Genomic DNA, 23,969 nt, shown 5'->3' on the forward strand with positions numbered 1-23,969 from the left:
AAAGTCAGGGAAACAATTAAAAAGCTCTTTTACTAGAGAAGAATTTTTTTTCCAGCTAAAGACTGATATGTACTTTTTATGGATCCAGTTCACATTTGTTAAAGTAGTCTGCTACACACACTACAATACATGTGACTTGTTTATAAAAATCAAAACATACACAAACAAGATTATAAAAATACCGCATCTTTGGCACTATACCTTAATTTCTTCAGGTTTAGGGCTACCTAGTCCATCTTCCACCTCCATTTTAAACTCTGCAAGCTGAGTTGGAACCATGTTGACCATAGGACTTTCCATCATTCCCAAGGTAGTCACAGTCTCTGAACTTATTCCATCTTTATAACTCATTACCGGGGAGAAGGCAGGGTGTTGTTCTAAAGAAGGTGGTGTTGGGAACATCCTTTGGAGATCTGCCACAGCTAAATATGATGAAATAATGCACTGTTAATCATTAAAATACAAATTCTCAAGGAAACCCAATAAAACAGGAAGTGACCAACTCCATAATAGCTCTTATTTCATGAGTTAAAACCTAGCAAGGGTTCTACAGACTTACTGGAGTTCTGACACCAATATAAATCTAGACGAAAAGTTAACTCCTAGGGATAAATTCCAAAAATTCCTAGGGATACTTTGCAAGCTTATGATTCAGCAGAAACAACAAACTGGTAGATACACAAATTCTATGTAAAATTTTAACAGCAACAAAAAAGTATCTCATAATACAAGAGATTAATTGACATTAATGCAAAGTTCACCCCAGCAACTGTTACTAAGGAGCAGTTTCTTCCCTTTTTTAGAGCTGATACTGAGCCCTAAAATGGGACGCTTTTGGAATTAGTGTGCACTTAGCTGCATTTTTCCACTGACATACAGTCATTGTAGTCTCATTTGGTCCGTAGCAACATAACTCCTGAAGAGAAGACAGGCTACTGTTGCTAACACAAACATAGGCAATTTTGCTCAAGAATCAGACTACCAGGCATCCAAAAGTGGTTCCAGAAGTGGAAGCCACAAAATTATAATTTTGCATCACAAGACATTAAGCCAGGAAAATCCCTAAATAACTTCTCAGTAAATGATCGTAATGTAATCATCCATAGTGTATTTTTCTTTTTTAAGCAAAACAAACAAACAAAAAACCCCAACAGAAATGCTTTATAAAGTGTAACAGAATCAAACAAAAATCATAACAGTCTTCTATTTTCTCCCCAGCTAAATTCTTTTTCCTTCCAGCTACCAGCTTCTGTATTTATTTTGCTTAAAATTCAGGGTATATGCTATCTTTTCCTGACTTGAATTAGGACAGATATTCTATGGACATAACCATCACTCTGGTGAATTCACTGTTAAAATACTCAAATTATATAAGGGTAAATTCCCATAGGTGTCTCTTCTTAAACACTTTTTCTGACAGACTAAATGCCCACTTCCATTTCCATTTCTATCCATACATCCAACCCAAGTTGATAGGACACAAGAACATAATTGTATTCAATAACTTCTGCACCATAAAGATTATGGAAAATTCATAAATAAATACAGATGGATTTCTGACTGGTAAACACTGTGTTGTGGAAATCCAAACTGGTGAAACATAGTACTACTCTCAAAATCTAACTGAAAAAGACAGAAATAAGTGATGGACTTAAAATTCTATCTAGTATACAAATACATACACTAACAGTACATTTTTGTAGGATGCTGCAACCTCAGGATGTCTCTTAACAGAGGCAAAACCTGAATTTTGTTCTTTTGTGCACAGAGATGAGACAGCCAGTCTATTTAATTCTTTAGACAAAGTGAAACAACTCAAATAGGTGAAGTCCTCTAAAAATGGAGTTCGGTTGATAATAACGGTCCAAGCTGAACCCAAAGTCTTTCACAACCTGGAGTAGTAGAGTAAATAATGGGCTATGAATTATTCCCACTCAGGTTTTTTGGGTTTCCCTCCTTCTCAGTCTTTGAATTTAAAAGACCTTAGTCTTGTCCTGATACAGGACAAATTAATGTTGAAAACAGGTTCGGTAAAATGGAAAAAACTATTTTCCACCCAATGCTAGTATGAAATATAAGCTTCAGGATGCCAGCTGGATTAGCTACTGCCTCTGTTTTTCAACAAAGAGAAGTGTGCTTTCGAAATTGGAGAAAGGGGGACAGGAAGGAAGGTTAAAATGAAAGGTGGTCAGTAGGACTTTATTATGATGTAGAAGGCATTTCAGTTCCCTGCAGATACTGTTATACCTCGACAGCTGGTGTCAAGGGGACAGCTACAAAACAGAAGTGGAGTGTATCTACTTAACTTGTTTCATATAGCTCTATAGTATATCATATTCTCACACTCAAGCTCACTCCAGCTAGCAAAATTCTGCAGTGCAGATTCATAAAAAAGTTTAATTACAAAAAATCCCCCAACCCTACAGCAACAGGCTAACTATCGTTATTCATTTTCATGTGTGTCACGCTTGAAAAAGCTTTGCATATTTTAAAAAGCTATGGATCAACTAAACCTGTCAAAATCCAATCTCTGTATACTTCAGACTTCTACATTTGAGTAAATCAGCACAGCTTTTATGGGTCCATAAAACTCTGACTCATCTCCTTCAGACTGTTTTTTTTCTTCTCCTCAATTTGTTCTCATTACCAGCTGAAGTTAATGAGAAGGCATTAAAGAATGATTTGCAGAGAGATTTGATTTCTGCTTATAGCAGCCACAAAAAATCAAACATTCTTCCTCCTCACCACTAAGGAATTTGTAATTCATAACTTGATTGGTTAGTATTATACCAAAAATACTCACCCTCCTCTCTCACACATACATATACACATGTCTCTTTCATCTCAAGAGAAAGGCCACCTATATAAATGGAATCATAGAATCACAGAATCATTTAGGTTGGAAAAGACCTTTAGGATCATTGAGTCCAACCGTTAACCTAACACTGCCAGATCCACCACTAAACCATGTCCCTAAGCACCACATCTGCATGTCTTTTAAATACCTCCAGGGATGGTGACTCAACCACTTCCCTGGGCAGCCTGTTCCAAAGTTTGACAACCCTTTGGGTGAAGAAATTTTTCCTAATATCCAATCTAAACCTCTCCTGGTGCAACTTGAGGCTGTTTCCTCTCATCCCATCACTTGTTACTTGGGAAAAGAGACCAACACCCAACTCACTACAACCTCCTTTCAGGTACAAGAAATGCAAGAAAGGCCATATATCTCAGAAAGTAGAAGTTATCATTCCCAATAGTTGTTGGCATTGTCCTTAGAAAAAAGCCCTATTGTTTTAATCTGCAATTCATATATTTTCAGCATACTAAATTTAATTTCTAACCTTCCTGCACTCCTATAGCCTTCCTTGTACATGTGCAGTGCCTCCACAAGCATCACTTCTACCATAACCATCTGTAAAAGGTCTACAATGGGTCTTCAGTTAGAACCTAGTTCTTCAATTTTAATCATGCACTTCCACATCTATACTAAACCCTGGAAGTGATTTTAATGTGAATTTGTTGAATGCTGAATGCAGTTTTCTTCCAAGACAGGTTGCACCATAATGGCCAATTGGTAAGTCACAGCTTTAAATTCCTTCAATTCTTTAAAAAGAAGAATGATTTATACTTAAAGAGGGATATGGTAATGGTTTAAGCGATTAACTGAGATTAAATACTGAATTGAGAATAAAGGAGAAAGCTTCTAAATGCAGATTTGTAACAAATCCCTCCCACAGTTCCAGTCTAAGATAATAATGTCAAAAGAAGAGCATCTCAAAACTCAGTAGGCACATTAAAAACATATGTCTGTATTACCATCCACTGTTTTCATTAAAATCTGTTTATCCTCTTTTAATATTGGCACCTGGTAATTACAGAACAAAATAAGCACATACTACTTAGTTCTGAAAGAGTGACATTATAAGCCTCCTACAAAAAAATCTCCTTATAGCTACCATACTGCCTTTAACTGTCAACAAAGTGGCAATCGGTTGTTGCTACTTACTTGGTGGGTAAGGTACTGCTGTTCTACCATCCTTCCCTACAGGGCGTTCCTCAGACCCTACTGCAGGCATTTTTGATGACCGGAGAGCTGGTGATACCGCCTAAAAGACAAATAATCACATACCATATTAAAAAATATACAAAATACTAGAATTCATAGGCTATTAAAAGTTCTGAAAACTGTCTGAATGAGATTTCACAAGAAAGGAAAAAGTGTACTTCTTAACTTTCCCATCTGCTCCCCCCATCCCCAAGGAATCTGGATTTCTTTTTTTCTCTCTTTCAACACTAAACAAAACAAAACAAAGTCTCTGAAATATTTGCCTGTCTATACATTGCCCCTGTCTATATACACACAAATTATATTGAAAATGTTATCACAAACACTGAGCTTGAAATTAATGCGACTACTCTACTTGCTTCCATGTTTGGACTACTCTAAGGTAATCATGAGAATATGGCACTGAGAGTAAGAATGCCACTAACAGACTACTACAGGGGACAGCTCAACACATGCAAGGTTTAAGATGGGAAGAACATTAGGTCTGTCCAGGCCAACTTCACAGAAAAAGGTAATTTTTTATTTTGACAGAACAGTCCTCTAGTAGATTTGCATATTAACTGCGGCATCTTAAGTGCAGTTTGTGTGGAACCACAAAAGAGGGAGAAGTGGTAAATAAATTGGTATACTTGAAAAGTACTGCTGAGAACCAGACATTAGACTTTTAAATGCTATTATCTACTATCAGTCAGTTTAGGATCACCTTCTGTATCAGTATGGTTATATTAGATTAAGCTTAAAAATAGTAATTATTCAAATGTTTGCCTTTCCATGTGTCTTGATTTTTTTCCCTAGTAATTGATGTACATCTGCTTTTCCTTTTGTTTTTCCTAATATTCAGCAGCTATTCCACTTTGTACTGAAATAAACTGCTCGTAGAAATAGAAAGAAACATGCTTCAGAGAATTACTGAAATTCAGCAAGGTTGAATTTATTTTTCTTTGGGCAGCTTCTCAGACAAGGTAAAAGAACAAATCACCAGTTAATGAAACTAAGATCTTTTCCGTAACTCTCAAACACACACAAAATACTGACGAAAGCTAAGGACGACACAAAACTCAATGTAATGCATTTATAAAGCAACTACATTGCTCTACCTATGGACGTAGTCTCATAGCCTGTCTATGCAATGACTGAGTCAGCAAATTAGTTGTATACAGGTTCCCCTCACAACTGAAAAACTGTCAGACAACACAAGCTTTGATGTTACCTAAATGACCTCCTAATATTCCTGAATTATAGACAGTGATGATTTCTCTCTTTGATGGATCTCCTGAAAGGACACCTCTCTTTGCTAGCAGTTCTTCCTAGTTAAAATCCAAGCCTGCCTACCTGGAAACTCTCTCCTATCTATTAGGGATAATCGCTCCCCACTAGAATTCCATCCTCCTCCTCCTTTTTTTTTGGCCAAGGTTTAACTCTACAGAATGCTCAGTCCTACAAAGACTTACTCCAAGCTCATCTTCATCTGAATTATCAAAGATATTATCTAGATCATGAAGTGATGGAGCCAGATCTGTCACCTGTGTGAGGCTACCAGAGCCTACTCGGCCTGCAGCATTGTCTTGCCGGGTATCTATCAAAAAGAAAGGGAAAAACACATGAAAAATGGGAGCAAAGTTATGAAATCCAAAATAGCCTTTTTTCAATTTTACTTCTCACTCTAAACAGGGGACAAGCAAGAATCACTGAGGCCCCTTTTCTATGATGTAGCCTAGAAATAGCCTTGCAGTCCAGTTTTAAGCAAGCACCGAAGGTCAACTGGGAAAGAATGAAGGTAGCTACTGCTCAACTTTAATACTCTAATTAAAAAAAAAAAAAAAAAAAAAAATTGTTTTATTATAAAAAGGACGAGCAGAATCAAGTTTTTTCCATCTCGGGAGCTGTCTATAGCTCTCATGTTACAGCAAAATGTTCAGTATGTGATTCTTCCTTTCAGATTTTATTGCATAGCTTTGAGTATTTTTGCTTTGCAGAGTGAATTAAAGAGCTTTTACTCACCAGTCTTAGGAGCAGAACTGAAAATAGACATGGCATCTTTTCCATCAGGAACTGGTGTAGAATGACCTGTTGTGGGGATTTCCTTGGTACCAATTCCATCTTCTGACTATACAAAAAAATCCAGGAGTTTTTAATGAATATTAATTTAAGCTATGTAAGAACAACTGTTTTCCTATGTCAAGCCAAACTCAGGGTTCTGGATTAAATGCTTTGAGAAGCAAAAAAAAAAAAAAAAAAAAATTAAGAAAGGAAAAGCACACAGTTGTCTGCTGTTTATCTGCATATCAGGAAAAACATCAAGTAATATTGTGTATGACTTACAAAGGATTCCATATACATCACTTAACTTTGATAGCCAGTACAGATAATTACCCACCTCAGTTTCTCCAGAAAACACATCATCTGGAATTTTAAGCGTGGTGGCTACCCGCACAAGAACAAATGAGCGAGTAGCCAGACAATGAAACACGTCCATAATGGGCAAGATACATAAGAATTATCATGCATACAGGGAAGGTGATGACCAAAGAATAGTGATCAAATTGTTTTCTTTCACATATGGAAGAACACCTCTAAGGAAATGTTCAAACCGATATAGTGTCCCTACCACAAATCCTCTCAGCAGAAGGCTACACTAATTTTGCTCAAGGGAAGAAAAATAAACTTGGGCTGGAGAGATCTGAGCTTTCCAATGAGGTGATATGTCAAGCTGAAGCAAGCAAGAAAAAAAAAAAAAAAAAAAAGCCCAGCAAATTCTTTCATCTCTACAAGTGAATATAAGGATCAAAGTATTTTATTTCTTAGCTTAAATCTGGAACCTGCTGCTGGTCAAGCTGAATATATGTAAACAGGAAGTATTCCTTGCAACAGCAGTGTTTTCATATACAAACAGGTTCAGAGGGATGGCAACAAATACCAGTTCAAAAATACCATACTGAAATGAAGTTTTTTCCTGTGAGCCAGTGGAGGAAAGAAATACATAATCTCTCTGATTTTGATTTGTGGAACAGGCTTGTGTTTTCCTGAGAGCTGTAGAGCAAATACTGTGCTACAGTACTATAAGTCCAATAAGAACATTAATGATAAAGACTCTGGATTTACACGTTACCTTGTTCTTTTTCAAAGGATCTTTCTCAGCCCCAAGTTTGCATTTTTTATTGCCAGTGAAGCTGTACTTTATATCACCATCTTCAAAAGTGTAAGGATCACTAGCGTCTCCCAAGCCTTCTCCAGGTTGTTGTAGTAGAGGCAAGGGGTCAAGATAGTTCAGTGCCTGCACTGGTTTCTGCTCTTCCAAAATTTTAAACCGTTTATTAGGTTGTGCTAAGAGCCTGAAAGTAAAAATAAACAAGCAAACAATGCCATCATGAAACAAAACAAACATACCTTTTACAGCAAAGAAAAATAACAGCTCTTGAGATCTGTAGCTGTCACACACAAATACAGCCCATGTCTCACTCCATTCTCCTTGATCTAGTAGAAATACTTTATTTCCTCAAATAAAGGACGCATTTGCCTACATTTAATATTAAACATCTTACTGTATTAAGAACTACTTTGGGACAATGAAAAAAAGAATTAATCTTGTCACTATATAAATCAAAATACTTTGAAGTACACATAACCTTTTCAGCCTAGCAAACTCCACAGTTTCAGCATACACATTTTCATTAACTACTCTCTTTGGTACATTTTTAATATGCATTGTTAAAATGCAAAAGTAATTTTTAAGCCGTCATAAAATTAATTCAAATTCTCATGCTAAAGTTAAAAATAAATAAATACCTTTGCATAAAAGAAAATCCATGTTTAAAAAAAATAAAAGAAAGAGACAGCTAAAAATTCCTTAAAATTTAGGTAGTTCATGTTCTTCATGGAGGAAAACACTGTATGTTAACTGTAGTTTTTCTAAAGTAACAATTTACAAGAGATTAGCATTTGCTCTTTTCTGTGTACAGACCAGAGAGACTGTTAGGGTTTTCAGTTTCAATCCTTCAGAGACTGAAATTAATAGGAAAGTTTCTATCAATTTTGAAGATCCAACAGTGGGTTTACAAAACAGCAGTATTATTCTGTAATATAGTATCAGCTACTACTTACAGAAAGCATGGTACAGTGCAATTTATTAAACCCACACAATTGGACAAACCACACTGAAGTGCTTCTACAGTGCCATAAACAGAATTTCACTCAAACCCAAGCATTTATGTAGATGGAAGGTTGCATAACTAAACATCGATTTTCTTTTTTTATATGATCAAAAGACATAAGCTTAATAAAACTCTTACATTTGCTCAAATTACTGTGATATAGGTTACAAAAATATTAATCAGTTTTTACAGTGTCCAACAGAAAGCCAGATAGGACAAAAATAAGACATACTACATACAAAAACACATTTCTGTTTAAGTATTTAACCTTATCTCCAGCATACATCATCTTTGATGTTACAGTGAAGCCTCCTGCTTGTTTCAGTTTCAACTGAAAACACAGTTTGGTCGTGCTTATAATTTAATAAAACCACCAGTCAGATCCATTCACCCTCTTACCGTTTCAGTGCAGTGCTGTCTGAGTTTATTTCCATCTTGGCATCGTATCTCTCACACGGAAGATCCGGTGGCCTGAACTCTGGATCGTCACTCGATGGGACACTATAGGTCCTCCACATATCTAGTGACTCATTGTTCTGAATTATCCCACAGTATAATGCTGTCTCGCTGACCTCTGCCATCAGAGGTAACCTCTGTCCAACAAGGACTGTCCTATCATCTAAGCTGGGCAATGGCTGAAGCTCCAGCCCACTGCCATAGAGTGCTGGGTTTACAGGTACGGAAGGTGGGTCCAGGTTCTCTGCTTCCTGACCTCTTGGCTGGGGGCTAAGTGTGGGAGGCAGAGGGGAAGTAGGGGAATGGGGTGAATCCATAGGATTCATATTAATTTGCTTGCTTGGATTTCTAGCAGGTATAGATAGCGGCTTCTCATATTTTCTGGAATTAGGGACTTCTAAAGAGGGCTCCATTCCTGCTAATCCCAGTTTCTGCCCTGATGTGTCCTGCTCCATGCATAGCTCTTCAGTCACAGAGGGCCGATGGTGAAATGGCATCATAGGCCTTTTTTGCAGTTTATCTCCTTTTTCCTGTCTCTCTGTTGTTTTGTGCTTTGAAGAGGCGGGAGGTGGCAATGATGAAGAAGATGATGTTCCCATGCTGAATCCTGGCTGATTTATCGTTGGGGGACGGCTGGAGCCAGCGGCACAACGCTGTTTGAAAACCTTGTGCCTGAAAGCAGAGGCAGAAACAAGTCACTGCATAGTTTATACCGTTATCTGATCTAACGGGAAAAAACCCCACGCCACAACCAACCGAAGAACAGCATTGAGAAATCTTATGTCTATTCCTGATCTTTTAACAGATTCTGGAATGGTCACATGATCTGGACCATGTTGTTCAAGCCAACTTGGCTGCCGTTTCTCTGACCTATAAAATGGAAAATGACAGTCTCCAGAAAATAGCATTCAAAGGCAAGATTTAATGTTTATAAAAGCTTAGTACTGCTCAGATGAAAGGTAATATAACAAACAAATCCAAGCTACTGTTGCTTTCATTACCCTAAAGAAAGATAGCCTTTCAAATAAAATGACTGCTGTGGAACTGCACCACTACTCTTGCACACTCTTGAGCATCTGTTACAAAAGATACAGATCAAAATTGTTTTAGTTATGTTCACAGGCGCAATACATGGCAGGATGCTTTCATGGCAGTTTTCTCCTCTATATCAGGTAAGGAAAAATAACTACAACTCTAGTCCAAAACCAAACCAAAACAAAATGAAAAAAGAAACTACCAACTGATGAAGAGAGCATGAATAAATATTTTAAAATATTCAAACCAAAAAATGCAGTAACATACAAACTTATTACTGGCTTCATATTTTAATACGGCTTTTTTCAATTTGTCTCAAGACTGGGAAGCACAGGACTGAATTTCAGTATTTCGGTATTTTCATCATGCAGCTGATGGTCCCCAAGGATTTTACAAGAGGGACATCTAACTCTGTCCATATTTTTATTGGCCTTTTTTGTGTCTGGGGTTTTTGTTTAGTTGTTTGGGTTTTTAAGCTAAGCAGAATTGAAAGATGTATTGTGCTTAATATTTATACCTGTTTAAAGTTAAATACCATTCCGAAATAAATCACTCCATCCCTATTTTTGTTTATAAAAAAAATATCTAGGACAGCAACAAAACATTTCACGAAACATATGATATGGTTTTTACTCACAAAGATAAACTACATTATCGCAAGTAAAGTGGACTACTAGATTGAAGAAAACCAATTCTGCTTTTATGACTTAGCTATGAAAAGATCCAAGTTTTATAGTACACAGCGGCTGTCAAATGGTACAAATACAACTTCTTGTACTTGCTACATCTTTTTCCTGTAACCATCCATGTCGTGTGGTATTGTCCTGGCTTTCTTTGTGGGCTTTGCTGTTATCAGGACATGTTGCAAATTCTCTGCTGTAGCAGATGGTCTTTAGCTGCAATCACCCACAATGTGGATGGAGCTAATGCCCTAGTAACTGAAGATTTGCCTTAAGCATGTTCTTGTAACATTTCATTCACTTAATTCTCCATCATTCACCATATTTTAACTGACTGCAGAAAATTATTTTAGACATTGTGTGTTGAAAAACAGAAAGTTGGGTCTATAGAAGATTGAATGTGATGCTGAGTACCAGACAACCCTTTAAGACTCCATATTTAAGATCATATCTTGACATTTATACTCTCATTTATACAATACATATAATGGCACAGTAATGACTAAAACAGTATCTATAGGACAGTAGCTGTCCAGTTTCTGCAGCTGTACAGAAAATTTTTATTGCTGTTTGAAATCGGGTACCACCTTCATTTTAAGAATAATGTTTTAATTTCCCAGTTGCTGTGTTTACTAACTCCAGCATGATGTAGTTATCACTGGAGGTATTAAGAGACAGTGTGAAATTGCAGATGCAGCTGAACCTATCCATAGAATCAGGCTTCCATTGTCCACTATTGATTCCCCATGCTTTCCAGGTGAAGCTGGACCTCAGCTTTCCATAGGAAACATTTGGCATCCTGACAAAACATTTATCTGTTCTGTACTCTTGAGTGTATACATACAAGCAACGTATAACCAGGGGTAAAGAGCAAGGCTGCAGAAGAGCAACACTTTCACTTCGGATACAGCACAGGGTCTCCAGGTTGAACACTCTGCCCTCCATATGATGCACAATCCCTTTATCTCTTCTTCTAAATACACAACAAACAACTGGCTTCATGAGAAGTCAAACACAAAAGGTACAAGGACACAATCTCTCTTCATTCAATTTTGGACAATGGAAATTTCTAATCGACAACCTTTCGGAGATTGTGAGAACGCTACATTCCTGAATTTCTCTGTACAGCCGAATCTATAAAGAAAGCTCTGCAGAGTTTGCTGTGGCAGACAACACATTTAAGGATTTGGTGAGACGATATATTAAATACTATTATTAACAGCAGCATTATTCTCAAGTTTGCCTCGCTGTTAAAAGAAAAATAAAGACGAAAAAAGAAAACCAGCTATGTCTCAAACACAAAAAGCAGAGAATCATTTCAGCCACATCACTGGCTGTTGTGTTGACTATTATTTTGGCAAAGACCCTTACTGCAGTTGGAGAGGGGCAGGGGGGCAGAGGGGGATGAGAGGGGATGAGACAGGAAAAAAACAAAACCAAACCCCAAAGCGCTTAGCATAGCACGATCAGCATTTCTGTTTGATCATAAGAATGACATTTACATCTGTGCATACTTAAGGAATAACTTCTTTAGGTTATAAAAACATCTTTACCAATCTTTTAAGTAGATAGTGACCTTGGGAATTAAAAGTTTCAGTAGAAGCAGTTTCACAGGACTATTTCACTGGAAACTGGTTTTTTTGTAACCCTGTAACATCTCTCTCATAATTTTAAGAACGGTTAAGCAGAATTGGTGGTGCTGGTTTGCCTTTCCTGAGTGAGTAGTACCAGAACTTTGAACTGTGATTTCTTTTTGATCAGTTGACAGTGTGTCCTGATTTCAGCTGGGATACAGTTAACTGTCTTCCTAGTAGCTACGTACAGTGCTATGTTTTGAGTTCAGTATGTGAAGAATGTTGATAACACTGATGTTTTCAGTTGTTGCTCAGTAGTGTTTAGACTAGAGTCAAGGATTTTTCAGCTTCTCATGCCCAGCCAGGGCACCTGACCCAAACTGGCCAACAGTGTATTCCATACCATGGGACGTCCCATCTAGTTTAGGAACTGGGAAGTGGGGGGGCAGGGATTCGCCGCTCGGGGACTGGCTGGGTGTCGGTCGGCGGGTGGTGAGCAATTGCCCTGCGCATCATTTGTACATTTCAATCCTTTTATTACTACTGTTGTCATTTTATTAGTGTTATCATTATCATTATTAGTCTCTTCTTTTCTGTTCTATTAAACCGTTCTTATCTCAACCCAGGAGTTTTACTTCTTTTCCTGATTTTCTCCCCCATCCCACTGGATGGGGGGGGAGTGAGTGAGCGGCTGCGTGGTGCTTAGTTGCTGGCTGGGGTTAAACCACGACACAGTGGATGACCATGCTGCAAAGGTTTTATATTCTCTTGGATGTTTTTTGGTGTCCTATGAGTCATGGCAGATTGACTAGAGGTACATGGAGTAAAGCGATTCTTAGGGATATTTTTCCTCTTCTTCCCAACAGGGACAATAGCACTAGCCCTCAATTGGGATGCTCTGAAACTTATGCAGCTTTGGCCCCTCTTCATCGTGAGTCTTACCACTCCACACATTAAAGCTCACATTCCTGAAAAGCCTGAAGGATGAGTTCATTATGAACAAGAAACGTTTGAGTGATTCTAGGCCCCATTTTCTAGTCTAGGATCATTTTTCCACTCAAGTTGACTACTGCAAGTGATGATGATATGAGACGCATATTAATCACCTGAATATGAGTGATGATCACAGTTTTGATATTAGAGTTTCCTCTTCTCTCAGCTAAAACATAACTCCCTTTTGTAAGTGTACCTCTACATGAATTAAACAGGGCTCTTCCAAATGATAAATGCTTACTCTCTTCAAACCTCACCTGGAACAAGAACAACTGACTCTTTGGACTGGATCCACAAAATCCCAAGAAACAGTGCTGTTAGGAACTTCCTCTTCCAAATTTGCAGTTGTAATTTGATTCCTCCTGAAGAAGATAGAATTATTTTAGTAGTCATCATCTTTTCAAAACCCAAAATTTTTAAAATGTGTATGCGTAAATTCACGTATGTTCCCCTCAGATAAATTACTTCCTTCTACTTCACCTTATTCTGTATTTAACAGTAGTTCCCTCTACTTCCTTACAGTTTGATTTATGTGAGAGAATGGTACCAGCTCTACGTCAGATAGCTCTGTCTGGAGTTTGAGCACAAGAAACAAGGGGCAAGCAATTTAAACTGAATCTGGAAATTCTTCTGATATATCCAATGAGAAAATTGCATGGAAATAGTGAAAAAATAATGATTTCAGGGCACACCATGCCATGAATATACTTTAAATCTCTGGTATTAAAGGCCTATGATACTAATAATACGAATTTACCGTATCCTTGTCAATTGGAATTTTAGTCCAACACATGTAATGCTTTACAAATATTATCCTTAGAGTTCTAAATATCAAATATATACTATTTGCTCTTCAGTCACCCAAGTTTCAGTCTAGTAACTACAACTGGAGCTAGAAAATACAATCAAATCTGAAAGCATCTAGCTGAAGGCACGTGTTATGGATTTGTAACGTCAAAGACTGTCACAATTAAGATCCATAACTGCAAATACAATGCTTTAAGTGTTAGGAGTTTTCAGATGAACATAGTAACAAATATTCTTTGATAATGGTGTTCTGCATCATTAGCTTTGAGTAGTGGTAAAAGAATCTGTGAGGAATAACATTATCTAAGGCAAAACTATTACAATTTTAACTACATATTATGTGATATTAATAAACAAAACCATCAGGACTGCTGCCTTACTTGGACTGTGACCTGTTGAGAATGCATTCCTTCCAGACACGGTGAACCATATGATTGTGAAATTTTGGAGTAATCTTGCCTGATTTCTTTGGACTGTGTACACTGACTGTCCCCTCCTGTACAGTTGAATGGCTGATACTGCTCTGAGAGCATCCACTTTCTCCTGCAATGTAAATTAAGCATTAATGTTATAGCTGTTCTTAATATTCACATTTAATACTTTTTCCTGAAAAGACTTTCCCTCTTATAAGGCTGCTGACTACACAGATGTTCACTTTCGCTAGAAAATGCTTAAAGCATCATGACAAAAGACTGACTAAACTACATTTCAAAGCAATACTTGCCTTTGGGGTAACAAAGATGGCACGAGGTTATACCAGGTACAATAGTCGTGCAAGTACCGCACCTCTCGTGACATAATATACTCTGCCACTTAAATGGAGGTAGTTTAGATACCCACCTACAGCCTTGTAGTGAATCACTAAGAAATAGTGCAGACAGAGTTTTTTCACAATTATCCTCGATGTTAAACTTGAATTTATATAGTCTTTGGTGAGTTGCTTTAAAGGCTAAATTTATTATAATATGGATGGTTCTAAAAGCATCTATTGAGAAAACCAGTAATTTATGTAGACTACTTCAAAGCAAGAATCAGTTCTTTATACTCAAGATAAAACCTCACTGAAGAAATGAATGGATTAGTGTGATGCTATTTCTTTATAATATACTTGAATTGAAATACCAGAATCAAAACTTGCTTTGGTAAAATCTTACAGTTGAGATGTATACTACTACAGAAATTGTTCCACAGTTGATCATTAGTATATACTATTAACATCATATGTGAGGTTCTCAGTAATACTGTATGATCATCAGAGATAACAAATGAAGATATTACTTCAATAGCCTGAAAACTGATTTACGCTCTGCGCTTCATTTTGTTCCATCTGTGATGCAGAAACCTTACCAGCTATTGTATAAGCAGATGTTTTTCTTCTACTATGAAATACGTTTTTGTTTTAGACTAACTGCAATCTAACACAGTCATCTTTACAAATACAAACTACAACAGTAGAGGGAGCTTTAGGTTCATTTGGCCTGGCGACTGAGTAACACTGTGCTCTGGATGGAAAAGTAAGGATATGCCGCGTTTTAACAAGGTCAAATCAGTGTACAGAACACTTCGTCCTTCTGCCTGACGCAATTTAAGAAGCCTTAAGAATGAAACGCTGAAAGGATTCACTACTATACATCACTGCATCTAACAAGGTAATTCTGCTGATTTCTATTAGATGACTTTCAAAATACAACTTTTAAAATCGTGCACAAGCTGCCTAACCCTGTATCTTCTTTGATTCTTCATGCTTATATATTTTTTTCTCCAGCTAGACCTTCCCTGATTCTCTTTTTGTAAAGAATTCTAATTAAAAAAGAAGAGGCAGTCAAAACCACAAGTCCCTAGATGTACTGAGGCTTGTGGCTGTAACAATTTATTTCAGTGGCTTTTAAATGTTCTACAGACATTATGAACTTGACAGTTGATCAAAAAAACAGGTCAAAACTTCAGAATTAGCCAATCTGTCCTCCTTTCGGGTGGGACAGGAAGGAATCTGTGTATATAAATAAACATTATGTGCACACATATACATCGCACACATCAACCAATAGCAGAACAGTTACAACTGCCAGTTACAAAAAAAAAAAACTATGATGGAAAGGGAGGGATAGGATGTATGAGAGGATAACCAAGGAGCTACCCAAGCTTTCAAGTTACATTTGAGTGCATTAATTATTGTTTTCCAAAATTTTGTAATATTTTTATACTATACAGTACAGCATACATAGCATAATATGAAACAGAACTTTGCAGCAGGCAAAAACATTTTGTTCTCATACACTGACACTAATTTTTATCCATGAGAACCACCGACAAAATACTGGAACACACACAAATAACTATGTCACATAATAGTATAAATACTGGAGAACACAACCAGCCACTCACCAGAGGTCAATTCACAATCCCTATGGTGCAGTCTGTTTCTACACATGAAAAATGTCATTCCCCCGTTTCAGCAGCAATTTGTTTCGTTACATACTTTAGACACAATCATGGAAAATACGGTTGAAAGATACCTGAAGAGATCATCTAGTTCATTCCCTGCTTCAAAGCTGGATCAACATATTTGACTAACCTGTTCTTTGAAAACAACCCCCCCCCCAACAAAACATGAAAAAAACCCCAATTACCCACCCACCTCCCTGCTAATGGAAACTCTGCAGCTTCCCACCAGCCAATTTATTATAACACTTCATTATCCTTCCTCAGAGAAAGTTCTTCTTCATGTTTAACCTAGTTTTGCTTTGCTCCAGTTTAGGTTCATTACGTATTGGTTGCAGAGAAAAGATTATTCTTTTTCTCCTTTTATGTCTCTAAAGACTGTTACACCATCTCTCCTTCAAATTTCTCTTCTCTAGACTAAACAACTTCAATTCTTTCCATCTTTTTCTGTAGGTCCTGTTTGCAAAATCTATAACCATTCTCACTGCACTGGATTCCATCCAATTTGTCCACATCTTTAAGTGTTCAAAACTAGACATGGTCCTACAACCATATTTTTACTAGTATGGGGCAGAACTGAGAACTGAAGTATTATTCATGTGCCTCAAACTAATCCAGTTTATGTATCCCATCTACTGATGCTGAACTGCATGACATGTTTTTCCAATCCATTTCTCCAATTTTTCAAGGTCTTTTAAAATGGTGTTTGATATAATATAAAGGAATCCTTTCATTGTTCGCTGGAGAGGCACCCCTCTGATACAATTTCATATTGCCCTCAAACAATAGCAGAGATCAAACAGAAACTATGACTGCTAGATTGGACAATATGAACGCTTTTTAGACATTAATAGTTTATAAATATTCTAAAATAGAGTACCCTTGTGATAATATACAAGTTTAACAGGGATCTGAAAAATATAAAAATACAACAGCACATTAAAATATGCATCAATACTTTAATATTGTTATTTAGAAGTTGACTGTCTTGCTTCAGTTAGTTACTAATAAGCTTTTTGCTTATTTTAACTATCAGTTGCCTTGAAAAACACCATGCAAAGTGAATTTAAATCCCACATTCTGTATTATTATCAGTAAATACTAGATACTCTGATTGTCTTCATATACAGGCACTGTGCATGGACAAGTGAATCCAGACAAGTACTTCCATGGCAATAAAGCCAACGATGATTAGTTTTCTTTCGCTTTGCGTCAAGATTGATCCTCTTGATGTGACAGAACCACCTAATAAAGGCTAAGCTAGCTTGGTAGCTCCTTAGACCTCAGTGAGGGTATAACAAGGATTCTTTATTCCCATCTGGCTGCATAGTCTCACAGAAACTTGTAGGAACATTCATGTCTTCAATGCTTCTATTGCTCTGTGAAATTTAGTAAGCACTAATCAACAAGTTCAAAAAACCCTGCAAGTTCAAGCAGAAGGTTGCCCAGTGGTGAGTGGTCTCTAATGATTTTGCCAATGTGACTCAAGTCAGAGAATCTTCTGTGAACCGAAACTCAATTCCAAATAACAGTCATTTGCAAAGCATAAAACATGCTGGTACTTGTGAAATTATTATTAATAAAGCTTACAAGGAAAGGCTGAGAAAGCTGGGGGAGAAATCTTATCAATATATACAAATAATTGACAGGGAGAATAGAGAGGATATAACCAGTGGTATCCAGTGAAAGGATAAGAGGCAATGGGCATAATTTGAAATACTGGAAGTTCCATTTAAATGTAAGAAAGAACTTTTACTGTGAAGGTGGTCAGCCATTGGAACAGGTTGCCCAGAGAGGTTGCAGAGTGTCTGACCTTGGAGATGTTCAAAACCTGATTGGACAACGTCCTGAGCAACCTGCTCTACCTGACCCTGCTTTGAGCAGAAGGGTTGGATAAGACAGTCTCCAGAGGTCCCTTCCAACCTCAACTATCTTGTAATTCTGTTAGTAACTGGCAAGTGTGTAAAGAACAAGTTCAGAAGACAATCTACACAGAAAAAAATTAGTTAGTTGTAAACATGCCTTCAAAACTTTTTTTTTGGGGGGGGGGGGGGGATCACTGAATTTCTTTTTTCTATATCATATTTTCTTTTCTTTTTTTACTTTATTATCTTAGAGAAGTTTGCACTCAAATAGATGTTTGACTCCTCTGTTCCTTAGTTCTCATTTGAAATTGCAGTCCTGAATTTTTTTACAGCATAACCACAATGACAGCAACTAATCTTAAGGTCTTGTCTGTATTCTAGATGATGACAGGTTATAGATATTTATTTTCATTTCCGAGGAGCAACAGGATGTACATATTCATTTCAATGAAACAAGATACTAAGGATCTAGTACCCCACATACCAAGCATTTGGATGGCTTCTGAGATTAGAACTACTATGGATCCAAACATTTGAAAGAGGCATACTCTATCCAGACAAAACACGTAACTCACTTGCAAATATTATGCAGCACTCTGCCATCTGCATATGATGCAAGCCTATGTCAGTCCTCATCTGGGAAACCCAAGCTCCTTCTTACCAGTTTCAGAGACTTATGCATTTCTTTTGAATGGCCCTTAATTAAAATCCAACTATGTTGGACAAAAAGAGTAGCTAGCATTTGCAAATTTTCATTATACCAACATGAATGCTTAGTTAAGTGCTGTATTTCTAGCTCTTTACAAGAAGAGCTACTTACTCTTGTATGTTCACTGTACTCTCGTACCACAATGACTCAACACCCTCCTCCAATCCCAACACAAGAAAACCAACACTTCATAAACACTGGCAAAATCTGTCAAACACTGTCAGAGTCTAGGCTCTCAGGTATTTGCACTACTGCACAAAGATAATGCAGTTATAGAAAACGGAGCTTAACTGAATTCACAGTTTTGTTTAAAGACATGTCTTCTTCAGGGGTGTTTAAAGTAGCGGCTTTAATTTACCACAGACCTACAGAAAAAGTCCTCTCCTAACTTTCAGTCTCTCGCCTGTCTTTAATCTGCTACTGTTCACATAGTTATCCTCACTTATCATGAGCTATGCAAAAATGAAAGACTGCCTCCTGAGTTTATTGCTTACCCATAATGGCCTGCTCTGGAGAAGTGGGTGGAGTGAGTGGCATCCCACAGGTACTAGCAGGATCTTTCACGCTTCCAAGCCCCTGCTGTCCCACATTTAAATGGCCTCCAGTATTGGCAGTGTTCTGTGACATGGGAATGTCACTCTGGGAGATGAGAACAAAGGCTGAAGGATATACCATCCTTACACCACCTACAAAGAAATGGAAAAACAAAAGTCTTAATACCTGGTAATATTCAGCAGCCTTAGCTACTTCAACTTGTTTTCAATGTCAATTAGACAAAACTTATTATCCCAAATATAAAGAGCTAAGGAATTGCACATACTAATGTATACCTAACCCTCTATAACCAGTACAGAGCTGAAACAAGTAGCTTGATACTGTGAATAATAGCATGTGGGATACAGGGAGTACAGAAGCTTGAGGCAAGATAACTAGTCAGATGTTCCAGTGTCAAGAGAGCTACAAGAGAAGATAGGAAAATTATAATGGCTGTTTCTGATTAATTAGATTTTTTTTTTTTTTTTTTTTAAATCATGTGGAGGAAAATAATCCTTCAGGCAGAATACTGAAACTTACCAACAATGACTTCAACTGCCACAGGGAAATCGTTGTCATATCCCAACTCTTCTTCCTCTTTCATGCCTTCTTTTTTCTTCAGCACCATAGGGTAAAAATACTGCCATTCCTCCATCAATTTACGAGTTGCTGGGTCTGACATCTTATATGACTGGCCCGTGAGTGTACCATTTAAACCATAAGGACTCACCAAAACTGCAAAGTAAGAAACAACAGTCCCTACAGTATATATATATTTCAACCATTTATCAGCCAGTGTCTGCCTCTAGCTTGAGTCACTGTTCTACCTGCATGCTGATTTAAAGGATCTGCCTTCAGGGGAAAGCTACTGCAAAATCAGGTAAGGGTGTGAATTTAAAGCTATGTTACACTGCACTAGCTTCCTGTACAGCCATCCCTACAGAGCTAAAAATGGACCTTTTTATAGTTTAGTTTAATAATTTCCACAATGAACTAAGCTAAGCGTACTGAAACAGCACTCATTACGGCAAAGGGATGACCATACATGGAAGTAATAGAGGATAGATATTCAACAATAGGATTTTTACCAGGAACATATGGTACTAGAGGCTTCTCAGCATTAAAAAGCATAGACATAACAATATATGAAGAAGACTACAGTCATGACAAGTAAGGAGAACTAGTTGCTCAACAGATATTCCCATTCACACTCAGTTTTGCTTTTACTCATATGTGATTTGAGAGAGTAATGAATTTAGCTCACTGAAATAAAACCTTCTAAGACTTAAGTGTCTGAGCCTCTGTCAAAACTTTACATTTAGAAACAAAATGTTTTTCAATAAAGCTTCTATAAATTAGCATCTCTATGAATGCTTATTTTATAAGTCTCTGGGTCTTTCTTTACTGTATGTTAATTTTATAGAGATTTCTTGCTTTAATTGCTTTGAAATTATAATTTCAGACTGTAGTAAAGACAGTATAACTCAATGACTCAAATATTCTTATATTTTTTCAATTTAGAGCATTTCACCAGAATTGCATCATGAATTTAATAAGCCATTAACTTAATTCTGTAGAACCCTAATTTCTTACACTGGCAAATAAATAGACAGAGATACTTCAAGTTTTTCATTGTTTCTGATACATTTTCACAGACATCCCTTCTTAAAAAAAACCCAAAACCAAAAAAAGTTGACAATCTATGAATGAAAAGTACTCCCAAATTAGATAAGCTCAGTATTTGTATTCACGTAGCATTAAAGTTACAGATTTGAGCCCACTGACCTAGACACCATGCAAAAAATCAAATCAGTGCACTCACTTTCTTAAATAATAAGTCTTTAAAACAAACAAACAAAAAACCAACAAAACAACAGATGAATTTCTTTGTTTTATTTAATATATGCATGTACCTTTAAAAACAATGTTAATGAATATAAAGCTCTGGAAAATTCCCACACCATTTATGGCTGGCTATAGTGCTGAAGTTCTAACAATATTTTCCCTTACATCCTCAACTTCCTGAATAGAAATTTAACCCATTTGAAGAGTTACTTAACCTTACTTTATTCACCTCTGAAGATAACATCACCAGGAGCAAAGTCCCTGCCACACAGAAGCGAGGTTAAGCACACAGAGTTCCAAATCCAGCTCACTTACCTTGGAACGGAGACGGTGAGGACTGGGCCATATGGATATGCTCTTCGTTGATCAGGTAGATTGGCTGGTGTTGAGCAATCTCCACACTTGTGCACACATTGCTTTCCCCATGAAGAAAGAATGTGAAGGCACACGACAAATGTTCACTGGAGGAGGAGGGAGACAAACGAGAAACAGATTTATTAGCATGTTAATGAACTCATGGGCAGTTGCAATTCCACAGCCTTAGAGACCAAATATGTACTCTTCTGTTTTGTCACTTGTGACTACTGAATACAGGTTCATTGGCTGATTGATAACCATGCACGACAGAATGGCCCATCACTAGACAACTATTTGATAATGTTGGCAACTATCTCAAAGATTTTTTTTCCTACTTGTTTCAATTAATAAGATCATTACAAACAAATGGGATTTTAACCAGGATTCAAGTAGTAAAAATAGGGGTCTTCAGAAATTCTTCAAAATTCACTCTGTAATGGGTTCTAGCTGAAAAGGAATAAAAAAGGAATAGGAAAGATGTTTGTCTGATACCTCATGAGAATCTCCATTAAAGAAAATAAAAGGACATGAATATTACAAAAAGTTGACAATGGTCTAAGATGAAACATGGATTTGCCACTGATGATTAAACTTAATTTGAAATGAATGGTATTTAAAATGTTCCCACTTTATTCTACCCATAGAATGACCTCCCATCACAGCTAACTATTTTCTTAAATATTCCTTACCACAAAGCCACAAGAAAAAAGAAAACAAAACACATTTCATGCTTTTTATCATCATTTTAATCAAGTAAAAATTTACAGAGCTGAAGTGGTAATTGTGCAGTAATTTTTCTGTCCAATACCATAGCTGTGCATAGTTCTATAGCTGTTGGCTTTGGCACTGGGCCAGCCAGTATTTTAAAGACAGCTCTTAACTACCTTCACCAAAAATAAACACCACATGCAACTATAACAATTTTACTTTAGTATTTAAGTCAACCAACTGCTCTACTACTGTCAGCTATTTTTAAACAAAGGCACTGATGGTGTAGAATAGGAAGCTGTTCTAATCTTACTAATCTCTGAATGATTCTACACATTGTGTAGAACAACTTTTCGTCCTGTACTACAAGTTACTCTTCTGTGAGCCTCAAATACTACCACAAAAACCTGAAGAAAATGGTTAGCTGAGAAAAATCCGGAGAGAAAAGGTTACTTAAGTCACAGATAACAACTAAACTTCCTTGGTGCTATCATCCTGTATTCAGAAGTACTTGGTAGCAATAACTTAACTCCAGGAAATAAAAGGTTTCATTAGATTTCCATTTTCACAAGGGAAAGAAATTTCACGATCATCAGTGTTACAGAAGTCAATTGATCATTAATTTACATGCAGGGGGAGGGAAGGAACGGGACATGGAACAAAATGGGTCACAGATTCCATGTATTTCTATCCAGCTATCTTGCCCCAAAAAGAAAAACAAATCAATTCATGTAAAAAAAATAACTGAACAGCAGATTTCTGCACATCCAAGAAACACAAAAATAAAAGCAAAGCCCAATTATTTAATCACAACCCATTAGTTCCCTTACATAGGATGATAGCCATTAATATAAAAAAAGGTCTTAATAAATAAAAAAAACCATGAGAAATCTGGTCTAAGATCAGGCAGGGATAATCTCTACAGAGAGTTCAGCATGCAGCAGGTCAGCCTTTCTAAAGCAGAGAGCAAAGCTATTTGTAAAGTAGTCATTTTCAACTCCTGTCTTTAGGATATTACACCAAAATCCTCCTGATTCTGCAAGCTTCCTACAGTGTTTGACTGTGAAAGTCTTGCTTGTCTTCTATTGAACTGAAGAAAAAAAATAGCCTTCTGGGACCACACAGGGACTCTTTCAAGCCTCCTGCAAAGTGGTCTGGCATGAACAAATCACGTGCAATCTTATGCAACATTCGCAATGATCCATAAACACTGCGAGACTAAGAAATAGACCAAGTACAGTTTAAAAGACAAAAGATTCATTTGTTTTTGCAGGTAAGGGAATGCATGCCACTAGCTTTTTCAACTGAGAGTCGGCCAACACCAAAATTAATCATTAAGTTCAGAAAATTAAATAGCCGTGGATTAAAAGCATATACGACTAATTATAGGAAAAAAGATATACAAATACAGTATTAGCTCATTTTACATTCCTGAAAATAGACAGATGAAAGAATAATAGTAATGAATATTACTACTCATGACCAGCAACAAACACTTCATTAGTGAAAGACGGATCATTTCTAGCACTGGATCCGAAGTCAATCACGCTCAGCTGTTGAAAGAGAACCAACCAATCTCAGTCACTCAAGTATTCCTTTTCTTCAGACCACAGCTGAGGAGTCCTTGAGGCACAAAGCACTCTCTGCAAGTAAGAGAGTGGAGCAAGTAAGCCTCCAGCCAGCCTGCCCCCGTCCAGCATTCGGCTTTCCTCCCTGCTCCCTTCCCCAGGCCTTCCTCCCACGGGCG

At 37.1% G+C, this 23,969-nt stretch overlaps 1 protein-coding gene across 3 annotated transcripts in view; it reads right to left on the reverse strand.

The window, feature by feature from the left end:
* Nucleotides 1-23,969, reverse strand: part of MED13L (mediator complex subunit 13L) — a 204,317-nt gene that overhangs the window by 36,517 nt on the left and 143,831 nt on the right. For 2 of the 3 annotated variants that reach the window (XM_069795321.1, XM_069795323.1), the window contains 11 exons: nucleotides 21,473-21,618; nucleotides 19,853-20,047; nucleotides 19,273-19,464; nucleotides 14,143-14,305; nucleotides 13,213-13,317; nucleotides 8,617-9,345; nucleotides 7,176-7,398; nucleotides 6,068-6,173; nucleotides 5,518-5,642; nucleotides 4,007-4,106; nucleotides 202-422 (listed from right to left, as the gene is read on the reverse strand). In XM_069795321.1, the coding sequence (XP_069651422.1) occupies nucleotides 202-422; nucleotides 4,007-4,106; nucleotides 5,518-5,642; nucleotides 6,068-6,173; nucleotides 7,176-7,398; nucleotides 8,617-9,345; nucleotides 13,213-13,317; nucleotides 14,143-14,305; nucleotides 19,273-19,464; nucleotides 19,853-20,047; nucleotides 21,473-21,618 (2,305 nt within the window). Of the gene's footprint in view, nucleotides 1-201; nucleotides 423-4,006; nucleotides 4,107-5,517; nucleotides 5,643-6,067; nucleotides 6,174-7,175; nucleotides 7,399-8,616; nucleotides 9,346-13,212; nucleotides 13,318-14,142; nucleotides 14,306-19,272; nucleotides 19,465-19,852; nucleotides 20,048-21,472; nucleotides 21,619-23,794; nucleotides 23,945-23,969 lie in introns of those variants that run through there. The other variant, XM_069795322.1, reaches the window with a different exon arrangement.

The sequence above is a fragment of the Haliaeetus albicilla genome, chromosome 10 (assembly GCF_947461875.1).
Source record: "Haliaeetus albicilla chromosome 10, bHalAlb1.1, whole genome shotgun sequence".
NCBI classification, from domain to species: domain Eukaryota; kingdom Metazoa; phylum Chordata; class Aves; order Accipitriformes; family Accipitridae; genus Haliaeetus; species Haliaeetus albicilla.